The sequence below is a fragment of the Schistocerca americana genome, chromosome 1 (assembly GCF_021461395.2).
Source record: "Schistocerca americana isolate TAMUIC-IGC-003095 chromosome 1, iqSchAmer2.1, whole genome shotgun sequence".
In the NCBI taxonomy this organism is placed as follows: Eukaryota; Metazoa; Arthropoda; class Insecta; order Orthoptera; family Acrididae; genus Schistocerca; species Schistocerca americana.
Genome location: NC_060119.1, coordinates 739575596 through 739589967, shown reverse-complemented (window position 1 = coordinate 739589967; position 14372 = coordinate 739575596). Strand labels below are relative to the sequence as shown.

Sequence of the window (14372 nt, the reverse complement as noted above, 5' to 3'; positions counted from 1 at the left end):
TTAAATCCTGGTACTTCTTGGAAATAATAATTCGCCATCTACGTTGCTGTTATAGAAGTAACGATAACAGGATCGTATGTTCTTTCATCAGTATCGTTTTTCCGCGTTAGTGACAGGTACTCCAGCAAAACTTGCGCAAATCGTTGAGATATACAGCTTCAGCGTCAATAATGATAAGCTATCGCGACGATAGCTGCACATTTATATGAAGGGCGAGAAATAGTGTACAGCAGTTAATATCCCACATCCACTGCGAAATACTGCTGATCAGGCAAACCAAAGTAAGTGAATTATTTCTTGGGTGCGAGGAATGACATACGAGGTATCTGTTAGTATTATTTTACTACAGCAAAATGAGAGAACGATCTCGTCAGTCTTTGATATTCTTCCGAGCAAGGTAGATTACGCGCAATGGATGAACAGTGGACTGTATAGCACCGTAATATTAAGTTATATTATGTGTCTATTAAATTATTCTCGAAGTATAAAGTTTGACTTTCGCCTCATTTTCTTTAAAAGTCCTTATATTTCAGTCTTCAGACTGAAAAATTAAGGATTCAAGAATAAATAGATACATTTTTTTCAGGTGATATTCGTTTTTTGTACACTGGTAAACATGAGTTTTGATTTAAAAACTAAACTTGTAAGAATTTAAGTTAATCTCTTTTGTACGGTGGTAAATGGTTTACTCAAAAGGGTAAAAACGTGGTTTGAGGATTGTAATAAATCCTGAATACTTCATAACACTAGTGTTTCATAACAGCGCCTGCCCAACTGGCAACTTGCCTCATTATACAATCTACAATGCAGTGCATTACCAAAACAAACTAAAACTTCCTCTGGGGAAATGAAGTGCTATAGGATGAGAAACAGAGTACTGCTAAACAGATTATTTACTTGTAGATAAATGTATGAGACTTAAGATACAGAATAATCCAATACACGATGTAAATGTCAATTTCGGTACGAGTGCACGACGCAAGGCTATGGTGATGTAGTTAGTCGCAGTGTTATTTTTCTGACAAATATTTTTTCAGTGTTGAATATGACAGCCAAGTACTGATGGACTAGCAGACTACCCTACTATTTTGGTCAGCAACAGAGTACAGTGGTGGATAACTGGTATGGGACGCATGTATGGTCAAACGAAACAGACCTCCACATCATCCCAAACGATTTTTTGGTGAATAGCGACATGCGCAGGAGAATACAACAATACGGAAGTACGTGAATGCAATGCACTACACATATGATTCATACTGTGATTTGAAAATCAAATATGACTTTAGTTTGCTTGGCACCATGAATATATGACAGTAATATTTCAAAGAAGTTGTGCAGTGCCATCTTCTGCTGTTTCCTTGTGCCCTGAGACCTCTTTATCGTTACGCACACGCCCATACACAGGTAAACAAATTACACTACAATATACGGGAGATGTTGCGTGTCCTCAAAACACACTCTTGATGACAACTGAACACTTTCGTGCTGGGAACATTAGATACAAGGTCAGACACGTAATGTCGTAAACATATATTCTAACAGGCTGAGGACTCGGATGGGCGTCAGGATGCAGTGGAATAACTTAGATAAACTGTCTTTTCGCATGATTGCGAAAAATGTTTCAATACGTAACGTGTCTTTATGGAGCTCTATTTTCGGCCATATAGTAATGCCACACAGAAGTTCCTTTATATATTAACGTATGGTGTGGCACGTGATTATGAGCTGGGTATGAAATAGTATGAGCCCTTGTGTATGTGTTAAGCACTTCGAATTGAATCTACAGGCAGTAACGACATCTCCCAAACTTACTGTAGATGCCATTAATAATGGGGCGACGATATTACACGGCTACGCCTGTGAGGTGCTTATCTTCATCCTTCGCCAGTCCAAACCAACAAGCGGGTAACTTCGTTCTAAGACCCTTCGATATTGTTCCACACATCTTCTTAACCCAGGCTTGTTCCTGCATTGTTTCTATGCTCGTACCATACTACCTTTATTTCTGCAATTCGTTTTTGAGTGTGTCATGATTTTCAAAGTGAGCAATAACGAAACATCTCATTGAATCAAGCACGAAACGTGTTTCAGAACAGGAGAACCCAAGGACAGTATGCCACAACCAGCACCACACGTCGCAGCGCCAGTTGACCACAAATCTGCAGGGTATCCAACACAACATGGACCACCATACGGTGGAGCACCAACTGCGAACGTCCCTGGAGTATATACTACACAACCAGGTACGTGTGAGCTTTTCTACGTTTGAGGCTGTCGTTTGGTGCCCAAAAGCTGAGGATTCACATTTTCTATTCCCAACAATTTTGTCACATTATGTTCAAAACTCTTTACCATATACATCTTTGACCTGAAATTCTTTCGATTGCCACAAGACCTGTAGTTTATGACAATTGCCAAGGCCTTTGGCTCTGATCAGTAGAAACTAAACATGTGTCTTTTTATAAATAGTAATGTGGGCCAACAAGAATAGGACAGGATGTAGTTAAAAGCTACATCGAGAGCGAACCATAACGTAAACCATAATCTCGCAAGATACGGGTAATAAAGAATGAAAATGGCCATTTGCGCAACTGTCCTGCGTAATTTGTCAAGAATTATGTAAAATTTCCAAATATAAACTCCCCAACTAGGATAGCTAATTACTCAAACACAGTGACTGATAATGTCTTTAGAGAAAATTCAAATGAACAAAATAATTTTAGAAAAGCAATAATCACTGGTCTCTCACACAGTCCCTTTCGTTAAATGTTAATACTGAAAAGGACATAACAGCCACCAAATCTCAGTTAAAGAGAGTAGTCAGTAAGACAAAAATTAATTATCTTAGAACTCCTCAAGGACAAGAACAAGAGTGATGTATACAGTGCTCAGAGCAATAATGGGTAAGTACAGTACTTTCATTAACAATGTCCTTACCTTCTCTGAATTTTGTTTGCTTCCAAAATTAATCCAGATTAGACTAAAGTCCACAAAGAAACCATGGAGTACTCAGGGAATATATCTATCTTATAAAACACAAACGAAACTGATTCCGGCGGAGGTTCGAGTCCTCCCTCGGGCATGGGTGTGTGTGTTTGTCCTTAGGATAATTTAGGTTAAGTAGTGTGTAAGCTTAGAGACTGATGACCTTAGCCGTTAAGTCCCATAAGATTTCACATACATTTGAATATTTTTGAAAATGATTCTATCAACCAGAAGCTCAGATGCTGATGCTATTGCTCTTTAAAAGTTATACTCTGAAATATTAAATGTATTAATATGGATATCAAACGAAGTTAGTTACAAGAAAACGATAATCGTATCAGATAACAAAATAAAGACAATATGGGATTAGTGAAGGAGGAGATCGGTAGAAACAGAGATGGAGAAGAGCAGATAGCATTAAGAGTGGATGATAAATTGCTAACAGATGTATGAGTGTTGCAAAATTTTTGACAAGCATTTCACAACTGTTAGTCAAACGATTGCGTTGCTAGGTACAGTAGGTACTGCCTTTGAATATCTCAAACCAGTCATTAGAATTAGGTTCAGTAATATGAATATTACGCTTACTCAATGGAACATTTCATGAATGGCTGAAATATGTTGAAGTTAAGCATTTGTTGAAGAAAGGAGACAAACAAATATCGTCAAAATTCCGCCCAATTTCACTTTTTCCATCATTATAGGAAGTTTTAGAAGAAAGTAAGATACTGTTAACTTCTCAACAATCTGACGAAAAATTGTAATTTATTATCAAAAACACAGTTCGTATTTCAAAAGGGTTCCGATATTGAGAAGTCTATCTACACATGTGAGAACGTACAATAAATTACAGACTATTAGTATATTTTGTGATCTGACAAAGCCATCTGACTGTGAAAATCACAGTATCCTTTTGAGTAAATTACATTGTTATGGCGTAACAGGAAATGCTGCAATATGGTTCAAATCCTGTATCTCGTATAGGAAGCAAAGGGTGTCGACAGACTGAGACGTGCATTAAGCTATCAGGCACCATCAGAGTGGGAACTAATTACATCTGGTCTCCCACAACGCCCATTTCAGGGTACTCAACTTTTCATGTGTATGTAAATGACATTCCATCAGTAACTTTACCAAATACCAATATTGTAATTTTTACAGATGATACAGACATAGCGATTAATAGTCAGGTAGTAGAAAGATCGCTTAGTGAAATTGTCATGGACATTAACAAATTGTTCCTAGCCAATTCTTCGTCACTAAACTTTGAAAAAAAAAAACACACTATATCCATTTCAGAAGTTGTAAGTGGTTTCCCGCTGTTATATGCCTAATATTAGGCGAAAAGAGATAGAAGAAGTTTACAGTGTTGGAGTCTTTGGATTTCAGCTTGATAATAAATTCAGTACAAGCTTGTACTGACATTATCTTACATATTTTCTACCTTTTTGATCGGAGCACCACAACAACCTTGAGTATCAGGCGTTGTCATCGTGAAAGGTCTATTTCCACAGTGCAGATTATTTAGCACAGTTTGTTAACAAAACAAGTTCACAATAAGAAAGTTGTCTGAACCACGGAAAGTCTTACATTAAGTTTACTGTTGTTCATGGAAATGAGATTATAATATTTCCAATTTCCGGAAACAGCATATTTTAGGATAATTTCCACTACGTTGTTAACAACAGCACGAACTGCAGTCCAGTTGGTGTACTTTAAATTACTTCATAGAAGGTTGTTGCGGCAGTTTTTTTTGGAATACTTACAAAAACACTTAAGTATTATCTTTGGAAGTGTAACATTAACACTACTATGCTGTCGATGGCTCACATTCCTTTACTTATAACAAAATTTTTAAATTCAGTTTTCAGTCTTATTGTCCGTCAAAGACTGGTTTTTTAAGAATTTGGATACATTTTAATCGTATAATATACTGTGCACTATCTGGCGATCTAAGCTATTCCTAAAAATATTGTGGTATTCATAAGAGGATCCTCTAAAGTCTAAAGGAATGGCAACTTCAACGATAAAAAATATCAGTAGGCGAGATATATTCGAAAATAAGCCAACTGAGGAAACAATGATGATAAGACATACATTAAAACTGCGTACTCCTCAAAGAGAATATTACAGAAAGTATGTGGGCGATTCTGAACGGAAATAAAATCGTAAAGTTACACCTCAGAAAAATAAAACGTCTGCTGGGGTTACGAACACTTTTTCTGCGCTTGTAACGAAACAGGTATTTTGTGTTAGTACATGATTTACTTCCTACGTAATTTACTCTCCCTGACGCATTCACTTCAGATGCTGGTGAGCACTGAGTGATTTCTCTGTATTCGCTGTCTAGGCGGTATGATGGCGCTACCACTGACTCTCGGCCCTCAGCCGTGCAACGTCGTGTGCCCAGCGTGTCACCAAACCATACAGACGGCTGTGCAGACCAAGGCGACCACCAAGACGCACTTAATGGCCCTCCTATTGGCCGTCCTTGGGTAAGTAAGAGTTGTTGTTGTTGTTGTTATTGTCTTCAGTCCTGAGACTGGTTTGATGCAGCTCTCCATGCTACCCTATCCCGTGCAAGCTTCTTCGTTTCCCAGTACCTACTACAACTTACATCCTTCTGCATCTGTTTAGTGTATTCACCTGTTGGTCTCCCTCTACGATTTTTAACCTCCACACTGCCCTCCAAAACTAAATTGGTGATCTCTTGATGCCCCAGAATATGCCCTACCAACCGATCCCTTCTCCTAGTCAAGTTGTGCCACATATTCCTCTTCTCCCCAATTCTGTTCAGTATCTCCTCACTACTTATGTGTTCTACCCACCTAATCTTCAGCATTCTTCTGTAGCACCACATTTCGAAAGCTTCTATTCTCTTGTTGATCAAACTATTTATCGTCCATGTTTCACTTCCATACATGGCTACACTTCACACAAATACATCCAGAAAAAATTTTCAGACACTTAAACCTATATTCGATGTTAACAAATTTATCTTCTTCAGAAACGCTTTCCTTGCCATTGCCAGTCTACATTTTATATCCTCTCTACTTCGACCGTCATCAGTTGTTTTGCTCCCCAAATAGAAAAACTCATTTACTACTTTAAGTGTCTCATTTCCTAATAATTCCCTCAGCATCACCCGACTTAATTCGACTACATTCCATTATTCTCGTTTTGCTTTTGTTGATGTTCATCTTATATCCTCCTTTCAAGACTCTGTCCATTCCGTTCAGCTGTTCTTCCAAGTCCTTTGCTGTCTCTGACAGAATTACAGTGTCATCGGCGAACCTCAAAGTTTTTATTTCTTCTCCATGGATCTTAACTCCTACTCCGAATTTTCCTTTACTGCTTGCTCGATATACAGATTGAATAACATCGGGGATAAGCTACAACCCTGTCTCACTCCCTTCGGAACCACTGCTTCCCTTCCATGCCCATCGAGTCTTATAACTGCCATCTGGTTTCCATACAAATTGTAAATACTCTTTCGCTCCCTGTATTTTACCTCTGACACCTTCAGATTTGAAACAGAGTATTCCAGTCAACGTTTTCAGACGCTTTCTCTAAGTCTACAAATGCTAGAAACGTAGGTTTGCCTTCCTTTAATTTACTTTCTAAGGTAAGTCGTAGGGTCAATATTGCCTCACGTGTTTCAACATTTCTACGGAATCCTAACTGATCTTCCCCGAAGTCGGCTTCTACCAGTTTTTCCATTCGTCTGTAAGGAATTCGTGTTAATATTTTGCAGCCGTGGCTTATTAATCTGATAGTTCGGTAATTTTCACATCTGTCAATACCTGTTTTCTTTGGGATTGGAATTATTATATTCTTCTTGAAGTCTGAGGGTATTTCGCCTGTCTCATACATCTTGCTCACTAGATGGTAGAGTTTTGTTAGGCTTGGCTCTCCCAAGGCTGCAGTAGTTCTAATGGAATGTTGTCTACTCCTGGGACCTTGTTTCGACTTAGGTCTTTCAGTGCTCTGTCAAACTCTTTACACAGTATCATATCTCCTATTTTATCTTCATCTACATTCTCTTGCATTTCTATAATATTGTCCTCAAGAACATAGCCCTTGTATATGCCCTCTATATACTCCTTCCACCTTTCTGCTTTCCCTTCTTTGCTTAGAACTGGGTTTCCATCTGAGCACTTGATATTCATGCAAGTGGTTCACTTTTCTCCAAAGGTCTCTTTAATTTTTCTGTACGCAGTATCTATCTTACCCCCAGTGATATGCCCCTCTACATCCATACATTTGTCCTCTGCACTTCCTGTCGATCTCATTTCTGAGACGTTTGTATTCCTTTTTGCCTGCTTCATTTACTACATTTTTATATTTCCTCCTTTCATCAATTAAATTCAATATCTCTTCTGTTACCCAAGGATATCTATTAGCCCTCGTCTTTTTACCTACTTGATCCTCTGCTACTTTCAGTATTTCATCTCTCATAGCTACCTATTCTTCTTCTACTATACTTCTTTCCCCCATTCTTGTCAATCGTTTCCTAATGCTCTCCCTGAAGCTCTCTACGACCTCTGGTTTAGTCTGTTTATCCAGGTCCCATCACCTCAAATTCCCACCTTTTTGCAGTTTCTTCAGTTTTAATCTACAGTTCATAACCAATAGATTGTGGTCAGAGTCCACATCTGCCCCTGGAAATGTCCTACAATTTAAAACCTGGATCCCGAATCTCTGCCTTACCATTATATAATCTATCTGAGACCTTCCAGTATCTCCAGGCTTCTTCCACGTATACAACCTTCTGTTATGTTTCTTGAACCTAATGTTAGGTATGATTAAGTTATGCTCTGTGAAAAATTCTACGAGGCGGCTTCCTCTTTCATTCCTTAATCCCATTCCATATTCATCTACTACGTTTCCTTCTCTTCCTTTTGCTACAATCGAGTTCCAGTCACAGTGAGAGTTACATGTCATTAACATGTAAGAAATATGAGTTACAATGTAATTCACATGCTGCGAAATCTTAGTGCAATGCTGGACCTAAGTAACCCCAGTCCAACATCCGTTCTCAGGTTTTCTGTCTAGATTATTATGTGTCTCTCACCTACTGAGTGCGTCAATATTGGGTTTTGTTGTGTTCTATTCAACAAGAATAGTTGTACCAGATTAACAGCAGCTTGGTTTCTGCATTAGTGTCTTTTTACTGTCTGACAACTCACGTCTCTCTTAGCAGATCAATATTTAATGCTACTTTCTCTTCCGGTCATCGTAAAACGTCTGAAATCATTCTCCGTTTCTCGTTAAGAGATGAAATGAGGCCATAGAAGCTATACTGACGCCACTGAAGTTAAACTGCGCTGTAGTTTCTCTGGTGGCTAATTTGGCGTCTTCCTTGACGTTACCCGAAAATAATGAGATGCTGTGACATTGGACTCCACTCTCTCCAGGAGGATATAAATTCAAAGGAGCGACACTGCCTTAGAGTCCCTGTACTTCACACGAAGAACCAAAAATTAACTCTCAAAACTAGGGAACTAACAAATGACTGTAGTAATAATTGCAGAGAAATAGCTGCTCTAATGGTCACTAACTGAGCAAATCCTGTAACTATTCTTTTTTGTGATAATGATAAGTGAAGATACATTCTAATGTGTTGAAGGTAGAATCCTGAGCTTTGATGAGTGTGAGGAGTGTGTGGAAATGTAACCTTTATTGAACGGATAGTGATTAGTCTTGGCTTTACAGAAATTTATCAAGGTTATGATTATGAACTGCAAGATTAGAACTGAAGAAATTTGATAAAAGTAGAAAATTAACGATACATTGAAAGAATCAGTGGATGTTGAAAGAGTCAACGGGAATACTGATAACAACTTACTGAAGCAGTGGAAAGAAATACAATAGCGACGAACGGATAGCTTCGATAGATGAAACAATTCAGGTGACAGACGACCAAAATGCAAAAGGCAAGGCCCAGTAGAAAACCGTGAAAACGCACGACATATTTAATTTTGTTGATGAAAGGACAAAATATGTAAGTGCAAGAAATAAGATATGCAAACGGGAAAGTACAAGTCTGCGGCCGCGGCGGTCGAGCGGTTCTGGACGCTTCAGTCGGGAACCACGCGGCTGCTACGGTCGTAGGTTCGAATCCTGCCTCGGGCATGGATGTATGTGATGTCCTTAGGCTAGTTAGGTTTACGTAGTTCTAAGTCTAGGGAACTCATGACCTCAGATGTTAAGTCCTACAGTGCTTAGAGCCATCTCAACCATTTGAAAATTCAAGTCTAAATATGGAAAACAGGGAAAACCGGAATGGCTAGTGAAGAAACGCCAAACTGCAGAAGTACGCGTGATTATGGGCAAGATCTAAAATTGAAGAATCTTTAATGAAACTTGCGAAATATGATGAGCTCAGTTGGCAAGCCAGTACTGTGGAAAAAAGGGAAGGCTTAATTCGGTAAGTAACGTTGACAAAAGAGATAAAAGTTTTTTTTTTAAATATGGTGTTACAGAAGAATGCTGTGGATTAGATGGGTAGACTGCATAATTAATGAAAAGTAATGAACCAGATTATGGTGAAAAGAAATTTGTGGAACGACTTGCTTTAAAAGAAGAAATCGGTTATAGGACTCATCCTAAAGACATTAAGTAAAGGGCAAATTGGCATTGGAAGTAATTATGTGTGTGTGTATTAAGGGGGGGGGGGGGAGGGAGCTATAAAGGGGAAACAAGACTGCTTACTCGGTCTCGAATACATGTAGATTGCAGCAGTTATGAAGATATGGAGAGCTGCATCAAACCAGACGTTGAGCTGAAGAGCTCAACAACAACAGCCCAAGGGAAAAGGAGGACAGGGAATGAAAAACGCAAATTTTTAAAAATGCAATTTTTTCTCTAAGAATATAATTTTACAAGAGATTAAAAACTTCTTATATCCAAAAAGACTAATACTATTTATTCAGTATTTTTGTAAGTGGGATACTTTGATGTCGAAAAGGTAGACACTATGTTCATAGTACACACAATATACGTATTTTTATAGTACCAATCATTGTAATCAACTGTAAGGAGTTTCTTGTCAGATAATGGAACGATAATTTCAACGCAAATTAGCCTTTAATTGGGACTTCGATGGTTATGTGCTCCTGTCAAGATTTTTGTAATTGACGTTAGTGTACATTTGAGATTAGTAACCCGTGAACGTTTCGCATTTGTACTTGTAATGAGTTGTCTTATAACCATCACGCTTAACGAAGGGAGAATATTAATTTCGTGACTAGGCAGATGAGATTGGTAGTGGACGCTTTTTCGAAACGTGTTTCCTGTGAGGTGAATGCCGAATTGCCCAAGCTCTGCTTCTGTTTGTCGTTGCGCTGCTGAGACACTATCCGTAGCATCACAAATCCAGGATCAAGATAATCTAAGATTTGCTCGTACACCAGGCCAGGAAGAATGAGTACAATAAAGCGCCCAGGCCAGGAAGAATGAGTTCAATAGAGCGCCGTAGAAGATCTAGATTCAACATAAGGAGGATAATTCAGTTGGAGATTACGTATCCGTATTCTGTTCCACAGGTGTGGGATCTTCCACTTGATCTTTACCGATCGTTAGAAAACTTTTGCAAACTTACAATGTGTTATTTTTATCTCCACTGTTGTTTGCATTTGGAAGCAATAAAACACAGCCACTTCCTGCAGACAAATGAAAATTATCATGGTTCAACTAGGCTAGAATTCAGTAGAAGTTTTAGATTAATATTTGGTCTAGAATCACAGGTGACTTTTCGTAGTTCCATATATTCTCCCACCACGTCATATAGGCTCTCTCTAGAAGGAATTTATTTATAACACTCATCCAGACAAGGTACTGGATGATAGGTGGAGCGTGTGGTTCATGCGTGAAAGTGTTCTAATACATTTCTGATGACATATGGATAAGTAGCGGTGGATCTGTAATATGGTTTTGAAACCGTCCCGACCTCAGAACTTTGGAGTGTTATCTGTGAGGCCATCTAAGACAACCGATTCATTCAGCTGTTATTCCGTACGCAGAAACACTTAATCATAAGAGTCGCGGAAGCCAGGGACACATAGTCAATAAACTTTTATATATTTTTTTGGATTTTTCCTTTAGTTTCAGGAATGTACCATATTTCTCAGAGGCTGTAAAATCATTTCTTCCACATCCTGCCTAACATTTCGTTTCCTTCCATGTCTTTGTTTTTATAACGAGATTGTAATTAATTATGGTTGCAAAATGTGTATTAAAAACTACATGTTTTGAGTTGCTCCTGTGAAGTCTAACCAAGAACTAGCATTAGTATAGAATGACGAAGTAAACCTAATGAAATTACAGTATGATTAGTCGGTATAATCAGCTCTTCACGACTTGTAGTCCTCTTGTCCCCAGTTCGACGAGCTGTTATGCGGCCATGACAGTGAGTTACGTGCTAAAAGATGTAGCCGTGCTATCGAAATCGAGCAACTGTGGATGACAGTTGTTTGAATTTTAAGAAAAGTTCACGCTATTTTTGTTTTCTCTTTTCTACTTTGGCGCAGAAAATTGTGTGTTACATTTCGAGATGACGTATTTGATTTTACTGTATATCATGACCTTGTTGCCCAACGTCTTCTGCAATCACTCTGGTCCCTAAGGCTGAATATAGTTTCCGCAAGCTGGCAGAAGTCAAGATCACGTACAGACAGAGGGTTGGTATTAGAATCATCAAGTTGAGAGCACATAAAAAGAGGCATTTCTGGCCAAAACACATGTCCTTTGCTTGAGGACGAAATTTCTGAGAATGTACGACTGGAGCATAGAATTGTATGGTAGTGAATCATGGATTGATGGCAAACCTCAAAAGGAGAGAATCGAAGGGCTTGAAATGAGGTGCAATAGAAAGATTTTGCAAATTAGGTAGACCCATAAGAAATAAGGAGGATATATGTAGAATTGGCGAGGTAAAAGATATGAGAAGTACACAAACATAAAGTCGAGACAGGGAGGGGATGCTAAAACATGTCTTACGACACAGGGCAATAACTTCCATAATACTGGAGGGAGCTGTAGAGGGAGGCTGGCACAGGAAAGAGAGATAAAGGGAGGGAGCAGGGAGTGTTCCTCTGGGCATTGGGGATGAACCAGCGCTAGATATAATGCAGCTATGTTTATGATGTGTACGTCAGGAGGGTCCAGTGAATAGCCAGCAGACAGCATGGAATGCAGAGAGAGATCTGCAGTGTTCCGCGGATCGAACGATCCTTGTAGAACTGAAGCCAGATGTATCCTGTCTTCATTGTAGAACGACGCCAAAACACCAACGAGTCGTAGGAAACGGTATGGTTTAGTGCAAAGATATGTAGAGACTGCTAAAAGCTACAGTGTTTCCAATGGCAATGAGAACTGTAATTCAAAACAAGGCTACCCACGAACTTCAGTAAAATCACTTGTTACAGCTACTGTAATAGCACAAGAATTCTGCAGCATGGATAAATTCTGCACTCGGGGGATGTCAAGTGGTTCCTCTTCCACGACCCCCACTCCCCCCTCCCTTAGTGGATGCCTATGACTGCAGTATCAGTTCTACCAAGAAGGATAAGAGGTGGCTTAAGTCTCCCTAGAAGTTTTCATATTATTCTGAATACGCATTTTACTTGCCTTAACTTTTTAATTTTATTTATTTGTATCTCATTCCATCATCATCACTGATCTTTCCTAGTAATAGCTGTATATCTTGATGACTGAATACTTCACCAGAACACGCATCGTAAACAAATATGAGAGATTTTTTTTTTTTGTCAGTAGTTGGGTACGGTTTGTGATACGTCACCGCACATATGTCTTGACTTGAACAAAGATTTTTTTCCCTCTGTTTCAGGTGCTGCTTGTGCTGCTGCATCCCGTACTGTGTAGACAGCTGCCAGGCGAAACACCACTATTGCCCCAACTGTAAAGCTTTCATTGGAGCTTACGATCGATAGTTGTCTCGTGACTCTCCGTGTTCAGCACTTTGCTCTGCAAGCCGAGGTGATAATCACCAGTTCCAGTACAGACTCCATACATGTCACCTGTAAGAAAATACACTTCGCCTGAGTGATGTTGTGAACTGATATCAAATCACAGCTGCTATTTGAAACTACCGATGGTGCGAAGTGCTGAAAACATAACGTGAGTGCAGTTACAGACGTTCTTTTTCCATCCATACCAACACATGTTCTTCGACGTAACGCAAATTATCGGTAAATTTAAGAAAAATCTCATCGGTATTGTGAAATCTACGGATATTTACGTGATTTTCTACTGTTTAGTGAGAGATAGTATCGGTATATCAGCCACTGCACTGGTTTCACTGTGTGAAATGTGACAGTGAGCACTTCTACCAAACTTCATAAGTGCCAAGATCACCATTTTTCATAAACTTATCGGCCACTTCATTGATTTCATTATATGAAATGTGAAAGTGACCAGTTCCTCCAGGCTTCATTAGCGGAGAGATTTTTCAGTGATTTCTTGCAATATTCATCAACTGTACTGTTTTAACGATTCTGGCAGAAAATAAAGAGTCATGTGACTGAAAAACATCAGCTTGTTTTTAAAACTGTGATATGTTTCATAACTTTTGTAAACAAATGTTCAGGTATTACAGAGAAATGATAAACTTCAGATACATTTATTGCTGCTGTTAAAGGCCTTGCCATACAATACCGTTGGATATTGGTGACTGTCGTTAATGAAAAAAGTATATTTCCGTCGGAGATGTCCTTTCACAACAATTTTTCAGTGCTCCACACTAAAAACTAAGTATAACCCGTAGGTACTTAAAACTGCCTATGAAACTCTATGCTATTTTCATAAATGTTACACAGTTTTCAGTTCTACACAAAGATGTATATAAGTTAGTTGGATGCTCTCACCCAACAGCCTCATTGCCAGCAGACAGCCAGCGAGTCATTGTCAAATGTCATTCAGCAGCTCTTTGATAATGAGTTATGAATCAAAGCAGGCTGCAGTATCTCAACAATCTTTGTATGTAATTAACAATACCAAGCAATGCACATGTATTATCTATACTAAGTTTCAATTTATAGATCGCATTTTACAATAAAATATTTGAACATTTCTGTGTGAACGTACAGTTATTTCCACTATTTGAGGCATGGAATTCCTCCAAAGTAGAGGAAGGTGACGGTTCAGATTTCACACAAATTGCAATTAGGTTGTAGTCATAATCACACATTGCTTTATTTCATGTGACATGTCTCGAAAAAATTGTCGTCAAACGTAAGCTGTGGAATTTTCTTTTTTTTTTTTTCTTTATTGTGATTTAATTCCCTGCCCCTTATGGGCAGGGGAGGCCTGGCAGTGGCACAATCTGCCACTCCTCAACCAATGGACATGACAATTAATAAAAG

At 38.8% G+C, this 14372-nt stretch overlaps 1 protein-coding gene across 1 annotated transcript; it reads left to right on the top strand.

The window, feature by feature from the left end:
* The first annotated feature begins 246 nt into the window (after positions 1–246).
* LOC124610861 (lipopolysaccharide-induced tumor necrosis factor-alpha factor homolog) lies at positions 247–14079 on the top strand. The gene is made up of 4 exons (XM_047140195.1): positions 247–281; positions 2100–2246; positions 5339–5483; positions 12839–14079. Exons 2-4 carry the CDS (start codon positions 2117–2119, stop codon positions 12939–12941), a joined length of 378 nt encoding a protein of 125 aa, XP_046996151.1. The 5' UTR covers positions 247–281; positions 2100–2116; the 3' UTR covers positions 12942–14079.
* The last annotated feature ends 293 nt before the right edge of the window (positions 14080–14372 follow it).